Below are 15687 nucleotides of genomic sequence, written 5' to 3'. Positions count from 1 at the left end.
CATGGCATTGCAACCGGAAGAGCTTCCCGATCGGATGTACCGGGGGAAGGGATAGCGGGGAGGGGAAGGATTGATACCAGTTGAGGCTGAGAGAGATGGATATGGTAAAGAGCGTGTATAGTATGGACACGCCGCGTAGCTACGTAATCGTCGTCGAGTTTGCCGTGCCATGTGGATCGCGACCGAAAAGTAGGGGTTCATTGAGTGCTGGCAGTGCCGTGCCGTGTTGTCCCCCGGACCTCGCCCACAACCCGTTCGTTAATCAACGGAAACATCAGAAATCGTAGAGTATCCCCGATTACACCGCCGATGATGGATACTACCTCACCTTTGTTTTTTCGCCTCTTCGTAAAGAATGACTTGCATTTCAGCTGCCCCTCTCATCTTCACGAATCGTGGGCCTCAACCATGTTTGAAAGAATGTGGTGTTCATCCCATGGGGATAGACAGAACCCAACCCGCCACTCAGACAGAACCCGCTTCACGATTCCTTCGCGCACATGTCTCTTGACGAATCTGCATCAGGGGTCGTGAAAAAGTCTCAGTGATCGTCCGAGCCGGCGCGAGACGGCGGCTCTTAGGGGACGGGGCTTTCACCGCGCCGGGGCGGGGGCGTTGCGTCAATTGACGTACGTAGGTCCCGCGTTTTCCTCACGCCCCCCTTCCTTTCCTTCCGAAGCGCGGGATCGGTCGACGGCCGCCGTCGCGTGGGCACAAAGGGGGGGTTGAGAGCAACACCCAGAGAATTCCGCACTTGGACACGAGGATAACGGCAGCTAAGCTCCTAAGGGGGTGGATGGGCAGACACGCAGACAAGAGAAGGAGGGAAGAAAGTTTTCGAGGGCGTTCCCGTGTTGCGGCGAACCGTGCCAAATCGAGATTCCTGCTCGCCTCGTGTTGAGTCTAGCGCCGAATCCCCCACCCAGCAATACCAGTTTGAGGCGGCCGATTGTTAATGATATTCACTCTCGGGCTGCAGATCTGATCAGCAGAGCTCTCTTCACAGGTTCGGCTCCGGTAGCAGATTGTCGAGCATGTGAGACGTGGCACTCTGCTGCAGGGTTGGAGAATCCCATTATATGGGCACAATGACAAAATCAAGAGTTACAGTGGGAGGGGGAACGCTTTGCACGGGAGGAAGCAGCAGAAGAAGAGATGACAAGTTCGTGCGTTGTACGGGATTGAGAGTTCTCCCCCCCTCCTGTTTGTGGCTTAGTGCCTGAGACTGAGAACGTTCTGATGCACCTGCAAATCTCTAGCGCTTGCTTTTTTCGTCAGGTACCCGCGGCGGTAAGGCGCGGTCTGAGATGTGTCTCTGATGATCAGTCGGGTCTGGCAACCGTTCTTGGTGAAGCTGAGGGAAGGAGTTGTGTCATTGGTCGCCACTGGCGCGAACCGTAATGAAGCCAACGTCGGGCTAGAGAGACGCCGTTGGAGGCGCCGGCTGCTGGGCTGCCGTGTGCCGCGGGAACGGGGGAGGGCAGGAGGCTGGCACAGACGACGGCTTTGGGTTAGGACGGGCTCGTTGGCTTAGCTGCTAGGTCCCGAATCAGGGGCTCTGCTCTCTACGAGACTACATAGTACGAGAAGAAAAAAGGCGCCGAGGGAGGCGAGTGACAGGCCACCGGGTCTGAAAGACGCGGCGGCGACGGCGCGTTCTTTTTTTGGAGACGCGAGTGGCCAATTGTTTGTTATTGTGAGAAAACCTTGTGAGCCGCAACGTCGGAAACAGAGGGGATATCGATTAATTGCTTAATTCGATGGATGCGGGATTGAGTGGCCTGTTGAAGGCTGAAGCAGGCAATCGAGGAAAGCAAGCAAGCAGGGGCCATGGAGCAGTCCAGACGGTCCAGACTTGAACGCGCGGTGCAGCCAGCTCCTGTGACAGTCTGTCTCTCTCCTGTCCTTGTAGGGCTCCGCTCGGCCGCAGGGGGCGGGGATGGGGCTTGGAGAAGGAAGAATTTGGGAGATTCTGGGAGATGGAAGATGGCGAGATGGGCAGACGAGAAACGGCGGAGGGCGAGACTGGGACAGTGGGCGGGCGGGTGGCTTGATGCTAACGGCATATGAAGCGGCGGGCGGAAACGAAACAGAGACGACGGCTTGTGGGCAGGTTTGGAGTTGTGTCGTGTGTGGTGGTCACTGGTGAAGGGTGAAGGGTGGTGAAGAAGGTTGGTCCGGCATAGGGCCAAATTTGGGAAGACGGGGTCGGCATTATGGTCGAAGACGGGCTGGACCGGCGACGGTATGCCAGGAAGCAGGCGGAGGACCTTAGGACTCCACGAAGTGAGGGCTGGAGGGCCCGGAGGAGACGTGAAGGCGTGGAAGGGTACCGTGGACAGTGGATGAGCGACCGTGCCAAGAAATGTGGACAAGTCGTCTCCAGATGGGGAGAGGAAATCGGTTCCAAGAGGTCGGAAGGGCTGGATGTGGGCGACATCATCATGCGCTAGATGGATGATGCCTCCAGATGCTGTCAACGACAAACATGCCACTGCAAGGTCGCGACATATGTCCACCGCCCACTGCCACGACTGCCACGACTGCCGAAGGCGGCGGACGTGAACAATCTTGGAAGAAAAACTCTAGCCTCAAGGGCGCTCTCTCCATTCCTCCAAGGCTCGTATTCCACCTGGCCACCTAGCAGAAGTGGAGCGGGAATATTTTCTGGTGAGAGTTGGCAACTTGGACTCGGGGCTGGTACGTGCTTGGTGCGATTTATTCCTGGATCGAGGAAAAGAGTTGGCCAGATCTGAGTGAAAATGACACGAAGGGCACGCTCACTGCCCTGTGTTGGGAATGATCCACGCAAGGAAAAAGGGAAAGGTTAAGCTTCTAACACTCCGCTGCGGTGGGCACACGGTGGAGGTGATAGTCGTCTATTGGAAGGCGGCGCGAAGCGACTCGTCATCACTCGCAGAGGATACCGCCATTGGAGGCCACTGAATACCTACCACTGGATACCACTGGATACCAGTGAATGCCACAGGGATACCTTACTGCGGTAGCGGGCCAAACCAGGGCAAATGCACCAACTTGCGTTCCCTGAGGGCTGAGTGGTCAGCGGATTGCAGAGGACTGGGGGCCCCGTACGCGCTACGACTCAAAGTAGGAACGATGCGGCTGTACGAGCAAGGGGCCACCGAGGGAAAGAGTCAAGGAAGGCAAGGAACGCGCAGAGAAGCTGGGAACCTGGAGGCCGAGGGTCCCTCTCAATTCAATTGGAACTGGAGTCTGGACGGGCTCAGGCTCTCAGCTCACTCCAAAACTGGACATGGGGCCTTCAGACTGCCGACAGCAGACGTCTGGTCCCTGGAACATATGTGGTGATATTAAGGAACAAGAAACGACTGATGGATGCGTGCATGGAGACATGGGTTACACGCTCCTCTACGCTGCCGACTCATTAAACAAGACTATGCTAAAGCCCGTCCTGTTTCGCGTCCACATGCCAGAGTTGCAATCTTCATCTTGTGCCTAGGAATTACACTGGAAAAGACTCCAGACTGATATATGAGGGCGGCATCTAATCGCCGAAAAAGCGTAACATCGTCCCCGTCCCGGTCTCCAGCGGAAAGCCAAGCTTCTTCTGAGGACTGCGTTCATGCAGCGTCTGATGTGCGGGAGCTCTGTCAGGTAATGGAGGCGGACGGTAGAGCAAGCCGCGGCAGCTAATTACTGCGTAACTGGCTGTCAGGGTGTGTGTGCTCCAACTTTGCTATCAGAGTTGCCAAAGTTCGGATTGTTGGGTGGTGTCAAGTGGCGGCCTATGCCGTAACACTACCACCACCACCACCACTAACCTTGAGCAGCATGCAATCGAAAGGTATGCAACCGCAACGCGTCTTCCCACCTTGTCGGGCAGACGGCACTGCACGGTTCTCGAATGATCAAATGTCAACAATCTCGAGGGGGCTGCCAATGGCATCCCATTCCTGGCCTTGGTCCTTGATAATTACCTTACCTACTTCATGTGCCGTGAGCAGACGAATGGCAGGCAGAGCAAGACCAAGAGTTGGATCGGGGAGCACGGCATCTCGAGGCCCACCTGAAGAAAAAGGTACGTTCGCTGAGCTGAGGTACGTACCGCAGAGAGCCCCACGGACCGTCCACCCAGAATCGGGGACGCCAGTATCGGCACCGGCCAATCCCAGCATTCGTCCCGGGGCTTCTGAAACTCGTCTGTCAGTGGCTTGCCCCCTGCATCAAAGCTGCCAACCCGCCTTGCAGGCCTTGAAGCACTGAGCCTGCCATTTCTGGTCAATTTTCTGCTCCCACGCTGGGTCCCTGGCAGTCGTCTGTCGCTAAAATTCCCAGTCCCGCAGACACAGGTACGGACACAGGTACGTACCTATCGTGTGCGTGAGTGTATCCGTACCGCCCAGGTCTCCTCCTCGAGCTCGTAGAACCAGGACCTGGAAGACTGCCTGCAGAGTGGAAGGAGGGAAAGGGAAAAAAAAAAGTTCAGGGGTCTGCCAAGCTGCACACGCTCCAAGCCTCCGTCCCTCCACTAACGCGCTCTAGCGGCGGCGGCCCCTTTCGTCCTGTCTTGCGCTGAGATCGTCAACCAACCTTACCGTCATTCTTTTCCTCTCGCTCGCCTTCGCTTAAACCCTGAAATGCTTCCCCTCCTCACGTTCTTTTGAACCCGACCTCTCCTTGCTCCGACCTCTTTTCTCTCCTCTCTCGATCTACTCTACCTCTCCTCACCGATCCTCCCTTCCCCCATACGATACCCTTTTCCTTGTAATTACTTTCGCTTTGGGGAATTGGGCTTGTCGTTACCGTATACGAAAGGGCTACACTGACGCCTGTCTCCCCTACCTTACCTGAACACGCGCCGACCTCGTGCGTGTAGAACCAAACTCGATCGTTTGTCTGGTTCAAACGGCTTTTTCCACTTTCCCGAGTCCTACGAAGTCCCAATTGTTTTACTATCAACCAGACGGATTCGATATCCAGTCACCACATGCGTTAATACACAGCATCTGTACAACCCAGTGGTCCTTCGACGTCCACCGATTCACGTTATACATTGAGCATTCCTACTGCTCCCTCAGTCCGGAAATCATCTTTTTCATCCACCTCCTCCCAAGGTCGGCATGCCAGGACCCCTCTCTCCCCGGCATTCTGGGTTTCTACCTATCGGCGGCACACAATCCAACGACATGCCTGAAACTGAGATTCCCTTGACCAATGTCAAGAGCGCCGCCTCTACAGGTGCGCGCAAGCCCACCATGAACGCCAACAGCAACGAAGACGCTGGTTCACCAAACGAGAAGCACGGCCTTTTCCACCGCAACAACAAGGGCGGTCGCCGCAAGAAGAAGGCCGAGCTGGGCCGCCATGGAACCGGCGATTCTTCAGACATCAAGGTCAACGCCATGGGCAGACTGTACAACAAGATCACCAACGCCTCAGTCGTCTCGCGCTACCTGATCTACATCATCCCAATCTGCCTTCTTCTTGCCGTCCCTCTGATTGTTCTCCCCCTTACCGGTCATGGCAGCGACCTTCCACAGGGTGGAGAGGACGGCCCCCCTCTGTTCAAGGTCTTTCTCTGGATTGAGATCGCCTGGCTTACACTTTGGGCTGGCAAGGTTGTCGCTTGGGTCCTTCCCCATGCCTTCATGTTCCTCTGTGGTGTTGTCAGCTCTGGTGTGCGCAAGTATGCCACCGTCCTCTCCAACTTGCAGATCGCTCTTGCGCTCTTCTTCTGGGCTCTCGCCTCATGGGTTTCTTTCCAAAAGCTATTCAACGCTACATCCAGTAACGCCGTTTCATGGGTCGTAACCATGTACCGTATCCTTGGTGCTACCATGGTCTCATCAGCGGTTTACCTGGGCGAGAAGGCTATTGTTCAGCTTATCGGTATCTCTTACCACCAGCGATCCTTCGCACTCCGCATCAAGGAGTCCAAGCGTGAGGTCCGCCTGCTCGGTCTCCTCTACGACGCCTCTCGCACGCTTTTCCCTATGTACTGCCCCGAATTCGAGGAGGAGGATTACATTATCAACGATAGTCTCGACTTGATCTTGGCCAAGGCCGCGAAGGGTGTCAAGGGCGCCGGTTCTGCTACGCCTTTGCGACTTGTTGGTGACATTGGTCGCATGGGTGACAAGATTACGGGTGTCTTTGGAAACATTGCTTCTGAAATCACCGGCAAGCAGGTCTTCAACCCCAACTCCGCTCACTCCATCGTCATTGAGGCTCTCGAGAAGACTAAGCCCTCTGAGGCTCTCGCCCGCCGTATCTGGATGTCTTTCGTCGTCGAAGGAAAGGACTCGCTGTACCCCGAAGATTTCCAGGAAGTGCTTGGACCTGCCTACTCCGAAGAGGCCGAGGAGTCTTTCGAGATGATTGACAACGACCAGAATGGCGATATCAGCTTGGAAGAGATGACGCGCAAGGTCGTCGAGATCGGCAAAGAACGCAAGGCTATTACCGAGGGAATGAAGGACATTGGTCAGGCACTCCGCGTGTTCGATAAGGTCCTCATGTTTGTTGTCCTCCTGATCGTCGTCTTCATCTTCCTCGCTTGGTTCCAGTCCAGCTTCTTGACTGTAAGTTTACCCTCGATACCCTCATTTCGGACACCACTAACATTTCCAGACCGTCGCTACTGCCGGAACCGCGCTTCTGTCTCTTTCTTTCGTCTTCGCCGTCACCACCCAGGAATTCCTCGGTTCCTGCATCTTCCTCTTCGTCAAGCACCCCTACGACGTCGGTGACAGAGTTGATATTGTCGGCTCCGAGAAGCAGCAGCTCATCGTCGACAAGATCTCCCTTCTCTACACCGTCTTCACCCGCATCGACAAGATGCAGGTGGTGCAGGTGCCCAACATTCAGCTCAACAACCTGTGGATTGAGAACGTTTCCCGTTCCAAGGCCATGAAGGAGGTCATTGACCTTAACATTTCCTACGACACTACTTTCGAGGACCTCGAACTTCTCCGCCTCGAGATGGAGAACTTCGTCCGTCACGCCGACAACTCCCGCGACTTCCAGCAAGACATTGCCATTGGTGTCTATGGCGTTGGTGACTTGGACAAGATGCAGCTCAAGATCGCCATCAAGCACAAGTCTAACTGGCACAACGAAGCCGTTCGTGCTACTCGCCGCTCCAAGTTTATGTGCGCCCTCGCTCTCGCTCTCAAGAAGATTCCCATCTATGCTCCTGGTGGCGGCAGCGAAGCTCTTGGTGCTGCTGGTAACCCGTCGTACTCTGTCGCTGTTTCTGACGACTTTGCGGCGGCGGCTCGCGACAAGGCTGCCAAGGACAAGGAGGCTGCTCGCATGATTCCCTCGGCCGCTGCGGCTGGTAACGACGCCGTTGACTCGAAGGTGGAGAAGCAGGCCATGAACGAGTTCAACACGCGCGACCCCCTGGCCGAGGATGAGTGGGGATACAGGGTGGGCGACGACGATACTCTGTCGGGATCTAAGGACCGTAAGTCGGAAGACCGCCGTCGTTCCAACGATATCGAGCGCGTCCGCAGCCAGCTGCTGCAGAGAGGCAGCACCAAGGGTGGCGGCGGCCGTCGCAAGCCCGGTGAAGCCATCCCCTCATCCCCCATGGGCGAGGGACCTAGCATGTACCTCACCAAGACCACCTCGCGCAACAACCGCACATACGACGAGGAGGCCGAGACTGGCGTGACCGGAACCTACAACTCTCAGTACTACGGCGCTCCGTCTCAGGGCTACTACGCCGGCCAAACTTTGTCCCCTACGTCAGCAACCGCCATGGAACCCCACCCCCTCCAGAGCGCTCCCCCATCAGGCCAGCGCCCCAGAGGCCGGAGCGTCTCGAACAGTCAACAAGCCGCCCAAGGAACCTCTCAGCAGACCACGCAGAAGAAGCAGTAGTGGAAGCGAGGGGATATAGAACCAAAAAAAGGAAGTAAAATGGAGAAAATTGAAAAGATGATGGAGAGAATAATACCAAGCCGGCCAGATGCATCGACACTGGCGGCGCCCTTTTCTTAACGTGGGCATTGAGACTGGCTCCCCGTGCCTAATGAATTTCCTTAAACTCACATGGGGGGAACAGATAGATTACGAATAGAGTATGATGACATGTCGTCCGCAGTTAAATACTATTCTTGAGAGATCACTTGAGACTTTTTCCGTATTCATTGTAATGTGAGAGATGTATGAGCATAAGTAGCACTACACTAATACATCAACAGCTCAGCAGACGTGCTCCGGCTCGCCAACAACCTCGGGGGCCCCCAGGTCCGTCTTCAACACGCGCCCAAACAACTCGAGCAACACCTCAAAGCACACCTTGGTGATGGCCGGGTCATAGCGGCCCTTGCTCAGCTCGTCACGGATGAAGGCGTGCTGGGCCCAGGCGAACTCGTAAAAGGAGGTCGTGACGCCGGCCTCGCGCAGCTTGGCGCGGATGAGGTCGCGGCCCTCGGCGGGGACGTGGGTGTCCTTGACGCCGAAGATCATGGCGACCTCGGCGTGCGCGAGGGTCGGCAGCAGATCGAGGGTGTGCGTGCTGCCCTCCGGGGCGGTCGCGGAGGTGTTCTTGGCCGAGTGCGGGCCGAGGGTGCGGGAGTGGATGTCGGTTGCGAAGTAGGAGACGCAGGCGGTTATGCGGGGGTCGAGCTGTGGGTGTGTTAGTGACATCATGAAGGGAGGGGGGATTGGGAGCTCACGGAGGCGCGGACGGCGAGGTGGCCGCCGAGGCACATGCCCGTGCTGCCGATGAGGCCGGTGCAGGTAGGCAGGCCGAGGAGGACGTCGACTGTCCTGCGGGAGTCTTCATCGTACGACTCGAGGGTCTGGAGAGTGAGGTTAGGGGTAAGCTAAAGGAGGGAGGTGAATGGGTCGAGGATGGGAGTTCTCACCTTCTCGACCTTCCAGGCGTTGCCTGCGTCAGTGCCGGGAACGTCGTAGGCCAGGGGCTCGGGACCGGTGAATTCGTGGTACGATGACGGGGCCGCGACGATGTAGCCTTGTCCGGCGATCTGGCGAGCGAAGCGGGCGACGGGGCCGGTCACTATTTTGACTCAACTTAGCAAATTCACCATCATGATGGATATCTGAGTGGAGAGAGGGAACACGAGCAAGCAAGTTGTTCGGTTAGGATCCCGGTGTAGATCGGTGAAGATCGGTGGGTGGGGTTGACAGTGGTGTGGAGGGGTTGTGCGGGGTGCTTCTTCGACCCCGCCGGAGGCGATGAGGCGGACCTTGGTAAATCTCGGAAAAGAGGCAGACGCCGGGGAACTTGCTGGTAACATTGTCAATTGATATGCTCTTGAGACAGCGTCAGAATGGTTTGTACCTACGCGTTGGGGAAGCCGGGGATCGAGGGGTGGAAGAGGAAGATTCCTGTGAGTCGTTAGCATCCATGGTTTGTAGACGATATCGGAGAGTTGGAGGGGACAAACTCATGGACCCATCCTTGCCGTCCGCCTTGGTCGGCACATCGACGTGAGACTCCTTGATGAGCATTTTGAGTTGGGACTTATAACTCTACGCAGAAAGAGGGCGACTTGGAGAAGGTGGTGAACTGGAGGTTTGTTGTAGTTGAGCGGTTTCCATCTCATTGGTTGACGCGCTGGAGCTCTCTCTGTGGGGACTTAGTAAGCTATCCTGTGAGCCTCTACCAACAACATTCACTTATAATCCTCGCCAGTGGTGATTTCGGCAGGTCTCTCGAGGTGATTCTTTTGACAATTTGCAGGCGTGAAAATCGTTTCAGGCCATCTCCTTCATCTTACTTTAGTATGCAACCGTCAAAACCTCAAAGTAGGCCTTGTGAGATGGCTACTGAGGACGAGGCCAGAGTCGGGGACCAGCGACGAGGGGAGGAAGACGAAGGGCACCAGACCAGAGACAAAACAGAATCAGAGAAGATGAAAGTAGCTACCTGCTCATACAGTACTTCTTTGCTCAGAAACTATACACTAACTTCTAGTCTGCTGTCGGTATCTGCTCACATTGGACCAAACCATCTGTTTCCTTCTCCACTTCCGCTTCCCCTTCCATGTCCTGCCATTGAACTGACTTCTTGCTGCGATTTCCACCTCTTCTTATAGCTGAGGGAGGACTAGGGCTTTCGCCAAAAAGAGATGAGCCTCGTAATGATGCTCCATCCTGACGAGGACTAGGAGAGGAACTGGGTGGTGTAAACGGGTGTTTAGAACTGTCTATACCAATCGAAGAGAGATATTCGTCGTAAAGAGCTTTGGGGCTAAAATACGGCTCAGCTGGGCCGCGTGGAATTTGCTTAGGTTGAGGCTGTTGGTTTCGCGGGGGCTGGAAATTAGACAAGGAACGCCGTGAGCTTGCGGAAGACTCTTCCGAACTGAGCGCCTCAAGCTTCTCCTCAAGAAGTCTATTTCTCTCCTCAAGAGATTCGTTTCTGTCTTCGAGCGATTTGACGTGCTGTTCGAGAAACTCGTTCCTCCCTTGAAGATGTCTAGTATACTCCTCAAGAGACGAATTACTTTCTCCGAAAGACTCGTCTTCACTCTCCTCGCAAATCTTCTCCCGATCCCCGAGCTCCGCGCGATCGTTTTCCTTCATCATACGCCAGTACGAGAGGACCTTGGGGATAATCACCTCGCGCATCACCTTCTTTCTCATCTCATGAGGCTCCTGCGTCTCGATAACGTCCAGCGTAACGAGTGTGGAGTACTTTACGTACTTGTGCGGCCACCCCTGCCCTTGCAAGCCCGCTTCCAACGGGCCAAACACGTCCTCGTTGAGCATCCACGCGTCAAACATCTCATTCAAGTCCTCGCCAGGACGATCTTCGGGAGCCGGTGGCCACCACCCCACGTAGTCCTCGAGTGGTACCACGCTGCAACCCTGCTTGGGATGAGGAGGATACGGGAGCTTCTCGAGACAGTGTGTTCTTCCGTGGAAATGCGAATCGACAGTCTTGCGCCAGATCTGGGTGGCGGTGTGATCGAGCAGGACCACGCGGAGCTCGTCCAGGTCGGTGTTGTTGGTGCCGTCCCGCAGTGTCATGAAGACGTTCTCCGGGTTGGCTTCGTGGTGTTGAACGCCGTGGTGCATGCCGACAACAACGCCGTGGAGCATCTTCTTGATGACGAGCGCTCGAGTCGGTTCGTCCATCCAGCCGTTGGTCCAGGTGTTGTCGACCCGATGGAAGCCGGCCAGCTTGCCAAAGTAGTCCTCATCTTCCTCTTCGTGATAGCATAACTCGTCGATAGAGTAGCCATGAATGTACTCAAGGAGCAAGACACAGACGTATCTGCTCATCGGGAAACCCTCATCGTCAAGACCATCATCAAGCTCCATGACCCAAGTGCCGTAGAACTGCGGCATGATGTGCGGGTGCCCAGTCTTGCCCAGGCTGCGATAGTACGTATAGGCGGCGTGCTCACAGCAAACACGCCCATCAGCCGCTTCCTCAACCTGTTTAACTCCCACGGAACCGCTCAAGGCGTACTCCACATCGACCGCCTTGCCGACCAGGTTCCAGGTGATGGGATGGCCAGATCCGACGGGGTGGTAGAGGGATTGCTGCTCAGTTGCCGGACGCTCGTCCAACGGAGCATGCACGATGCTGAGACCAAAGATCTGAGACTGCTGATTCATGCCGATGCGAATGTGGTCCTCGATCCGCACCTTGGCTTTGGTTGTGGTGAAGTCCCTCGTCGGGTCAAAACCTCGAATGCTGCCGACGATCTCGTCTGCCGGAAGACGTCGGCGTCGGTACGCCTCCGTGCCATGAGGCTCGGTGGGCTTATATGGGAACAAGTTGAACTCCTTCCCAACAGCATATTCATCGGTAGGCCTGATGAAACCCTCGTGAGGGTCCATGACGGCGTTGTGGGAGGGACAGAAGGCAAGACGACGGCAGACGAGTCAGACAACGGATACCGGGGGCGGTGATGGGTTAGAGTAAGAGTGGATATCATTAGAAATATAAGACCAAGTTCGTGGGACGATCGGGGATCGTGGTGTTTTCTGGCGGAGCACCTTGTTGTCAAACTATCATCAAGCCAGCGAAATCCACAGAGTCAGCCCTCAAGAGGGGAAATGCCCAAACAATTGGAGCAAACCGTAATCTTGATGCAGCTATCATATAATTACCTGCTGCTTAAAAACTAGAAACGATGGATTGTTTCTTCTCAATTCAGGACGCCATTGCCAATTTGGTGAACCTCGTGCCAGCATTTTGTTGCTTGCCCGGGTGCAATACATGGCTTGGCTTTCACTGCAAGTCGGTATTGCTCCCCGTATCCGAGAATAACTTTGGCCCCAATTAACACAGAAGTGCCGATGTCCACAGACTCAAGCCGAAACGGAGTCAAAATGATCCAAGAACACATCATATTCGGTGATATGCCTATTACTCCAGACTTCCAGCCGGTCCCATATCAAGATTTCCCACGCCGGCTTGAATGCTTTTGGTCGTTCCAAATGCGAGTCATTGCTCCCATGCCCTTTCGAATATTACACCTACAGCCCCCAAACATTGATATGTGCTGTGTGCCGTTATTTCCATTTCCCAGGTAACCGCCGCGCCCTCACACCTTTTTAGTATGCTTCTCGTCCAGCTCCTTTGCATCCTTGAATGTTTTGCTGAGCGTTGACACCAGTCCGGACCTGAGATCCTGCAGCTCCTTGTCTCGCCGTTCAGACACCGCCAGTAAGTCGCGGTATTTCTGCTCCCACCCTGACTCTGGTTCGATAACTCCCCCTATCGTCGCTTTCTCGGCCGGCTTATCTCTGTCCTTCTCCTCCTCGGTCTTCTTCCATCTGTTATACATGACCGTCTGCACCATGTTGTAGTTGCCGCGGATGCTCCCCATCCGAAACTCCCATGCGCAGCTGTACGTCGCGCGGTCTTCGTACTCCATCTCTCGCTTGACCTTCAGCTTGCTCGTCGTCATCAGCGCTCTACCGCCAGCCAATGCTGCAAGGTTGATCAGGAAGGCGTCTTGGTTTGGTGCCGTCTGCCACATCCTCTCGACCGTCGTGTGCACTAGTGCAGACGCCTCCGCCATGCTGCACCCCTCGATGGGGTTGTTGTCCTGGTCCACCCATTCGCCGTTCGCCGTCTCCTCGGTGAAGTAGCCGAGCACGGCTTCGATGTTGGTGCGGTCTTCCATGTTCTCGAACATACCGACGGGGATGTCGTTCGATAGCGGCGGCGGCTCGTTGCCCTTCACGGCAGGCAGTACGTCTGGCGCGGTCTCTTGGGCTCGCAGGTCTACCGGCGGTTGTGTTAAGCCGTTGCCACCGCTGCCGGGAGGTAGCTCGACAGCCGGCGCCGTCGTTTGAAGGGTCCCTGTGTCTGGTAGGTCACCGTTGACCATGACTACCGGTGGGGGCGGTGTTGCCAGACGGACTGCGCCGCCGGGCCGGTCGGGTACTTGTAATGAGATGCTGGGCTTTGCTGGCCGCGGCATCTGCGGGATGCGCGGTAGGTAGTAGTCTTGGGGCATATCTGGTGGTGTGTTTTGGGTTATTGACGCCGCGGGCGTGATCGGCGTCTCGACGCTCTTGTTCTCTGGACTGGGCTTTTTGTAAGCTGGTCCCTCCGCAGGAAATGCTACGAACGGCCCGTCGACGTTGGCCTTGTTCATCGGCGGCCTGCCGCGGGTCTTGCCGGAGGCACCGGGACCACCACTCCGCCATGCTGAAGAGACAACTTTGGCGCCGTGCCTCCGATGTGACCCCTTTGGTTTTGATGGCGTGATTGCCGACCTGGGCTCCGCTTCACCCCAGAACGCATTGCGGTTTGTCGACGGCGTGATGGCAGACATTGGGCCTTGAGGGTACGCCGAGAGTGGTGTCTGCGCCGCGTCAGGGGCTTGTGGCCAGCCGGATGCCGATGCTGTGTTTGCGCTCAGCTTTAGAGGATCTGAGCAGCCAAAGGTAGCCCTGCCATCGGGGTGAGCAGACCACGAGCCCAGGTTTTCTCTGTAACCGTTCCCTATTGGCGGCGAGTCTATCCTGGCGCGCTGTGATGGAGACTTGGCAAGGTCGTCATCTTCCGGACGTTTCCTACCACGTCGAGGTTTGATGTGTGGTAATAGGGCTCGAAGAGCCATGTCGTCCTCCGCCATTACGCCATCCCGTCCTGCTTCACACACAGGAGTCGGGTCGTCAGGGATCTCAGTCCAGTACGGATGCGGATGATCCATCAAATACTCAAAAAAGGCGTCCACATGCATGGAATGCATCCAGCGCTGCAATGATCAGCTTCTCTCAGACCGTAAAGGCTCTTTCACACACACCTTGAGGCGGACAGCATACTGCTGGATCTTCTGCGAGCTTTGCCCCTTGTCCTGGTCGGGTGGCTCGACGCCTAATTTGAGCGCCAACTCGGCCCATGTCTTGATCTCCTTCGTCTCCAGCTGCCTGATGAGCTGGAACAGGGTAAAAGTGCTGAAGCTTTTGCCGCCGCTCTTTGGCGGCACCCGGAACGCCTCCCGTAATGCGGCGGTGTCCGTCTCAGCCGGCACGGCAGGATTGCAATGCAGCACGAACTGCACGTAGGCTTCCTCGATGGTGGCAGCGGTCACGTTCCTGTCTGGGAGTGTCGAGCGTGCCGTCATGGATGATGAGGATAGCGGCGGCGGAGGAGCTGCGGTTGCGAGTGGCAAGTGGTGTTGATGGGCCATGGACGGCGACGGGGATTGCCCATGCAAGCGGGTTGGATGCTGGTGTTGGTGCTGGTGTTGCTGTTGCGGGGATATCATGGCGCACGAGTCGGTGTTGGAGGGTCCGTGGAAATGGACATCATCATCAACATGGACGAGTCGTGGGATGAACGATTACCAGGCGCATTTGGCAGAGGATTGCGCGACGGACGAGACGAAGGGAGGGGGCCAGGCCAGGCCAGCCAAGTGGGCAAGGCAAGCAAGCTAGCGACGCGACGTGACTGGGGATGTCGGAGGCATCACCGTTCAGAAGCGGGACCCCAATTTGTCTCTGTCTCTGTGGTTTCGCGGTTGATGGTGTTGAGGGCGCGCGGTGGTACTGTGGATGAAGAGATTCCAACAATTGCAGGAGGCGTAATCCCCGACAGGTAAAAGCCGACGGTCGATGTCAATTTCGTCCCTTCACTGGATCTCACTCGGATACCAAGCTCCGTGTCAATGGGGGTAGGCTTTCAAGATGAAAAAGCTTGGTTCAATTCAAACATCCATCGACTCGGCCGGGCAGTCTGAGCTTGCAGCAGCCAGCAGCAGCAGCAGTGGCAGCAGCGGACGGGACAGAGGTCGGGGTTAATTTAGGGCCCTTGCGAGGAGGCACGCCGGGAGAAGGTCCGCACTACTAAAATTAGCCTTTGTTCATTGCTGCTGAAAGGGGGCAGAACCGGCCCCTGGGCTCCCTTTCATTCAGCCGTCGCCACTGATTGGGAGGCTTTTGGGGGCGGGCTCCTCTTGGTTCGCTGCAACCAGTGCGCCGGCTGAGCCCCACCACCCGTCAGAGACCACTCAGACGCTGAAGAAGATCAGAAAAGTGCCGATGCTTGGGCAGTGGAACACTGCAACACACGCAGTGGGCAGCACCCTCGGGTGGGAAAAGTGGGTGAGTCGGGTGGGAAAGCGGCTGCACCCTCTTGGAGTGAAGGGTTGCAGCCAGTGACCACTATCGATAGCACTGTTTCTTTTACACGGTGAAATGTCATCATCGACCGGCTTCCCCAGATCGCGTTTGCTTATGTAAAAGCCACCCTTT

The 15687-nt window shown here is 56.1% G+C and overlaps 4 protein-coding genes across 4 annotated transcripts; 1 reads left to right on the top strand and 3 right to left on the bottom strand.

Annotated features, from left to right (window-relative positions):
• Positions 1–5168: 5168 nt before the first annotated feature.
• Positions 5169–7869, top strand: GCG54_00002311 (putative MscS family protein; the record flags this gene model as incomplete). The annotated part of the gene is made up of 2 exons (XM_045402406.1): positions 5169–6563; positions 6613–7869. The coding sequence occupies 2 exons, from the start codon at positions 5169–5171 to the stop codon at positions 7867–7869; spliced, it is 2652 nt and encodes an 883-aa protein (XP_045258768.1).
• A 324-nt stretch (positions 7870–8193) lies between these two features.
• GCG54_00002310 (putative carboxymethylenebutenolidase) lies at positions 8194–9468 on the bottom strand (the record flags this gene model as incomplete). The annotated part of the gene is made up of 6 exons (XM_045402405.1): positions 8194–8619; positions 8670–8795; positions 8862–9013; positions 9204–9244; positions 9303–9345; positions 9405–9468. The coding sequence occupies 6 exons, from the start codon at positions 9466–9468 to the stop codon at positions 8194–8196; spliced, it is 852 nt and encodes a 283-aa protein (XP_045258767.1).
• Positions 9469–10156: 688 nt separating this feature from the next.
• On the bottom strand, positions 10157–11811 carry GCG54_00002309 (uncharacterized protein; the record flags this gene model as incomplete). The annotated part of the gene is made up of 2 exons (XM_045402404.1): positions 10157–10166; positions 10220–11811. 2 exons carry the CDS (start codon positions 11809–11811, stop codon positions 10157–10159), a joined length of 1602 nt encoding a protein of 533 aa, XP_045258766.1.
• A 710-nt stretch (positions 11812–12521) lies between these two features.
• GCG54_00002308 (ARS-binding protein 2) lies at positions 12522–14624 on the bottom strand (the record flags this gene model as incomplete). Its single annotated transcript, XM_045402403.1, has 2 exons — positions 12522–14189; positions 14238–14624. The coding sequence occupies 2 exons, from the start codon at positions 14622–14624 to the stop codon at positions 12522–12524; spliced, it is 2055 nt and encodes a 684-aa protein (XP_045258765.1).
• Positions 14625–15687: the final 1063 nt, after the last annotated feature.

Source organism: Colletotrichum gloeosporioides (assembly GCF_011800055.1).
Source record: "Colletotrichum gloeosporioides strain Lc1 chromosome Unknown consensus_84, whole genome shotgun sequence".
Lineage (NCBI taxonomy): Eukaryota > Fungi > Ascomycota > Sordariomycetes > Glomerellales > Glomerellaceae > Colletotrichum > Colletotrichum gloeosporioides.
The sequence above is the reverse complement of the archived record's forward strand: the minus strand, read 5'-3'. Positions and strand labels throughout refer to the sequence as shown.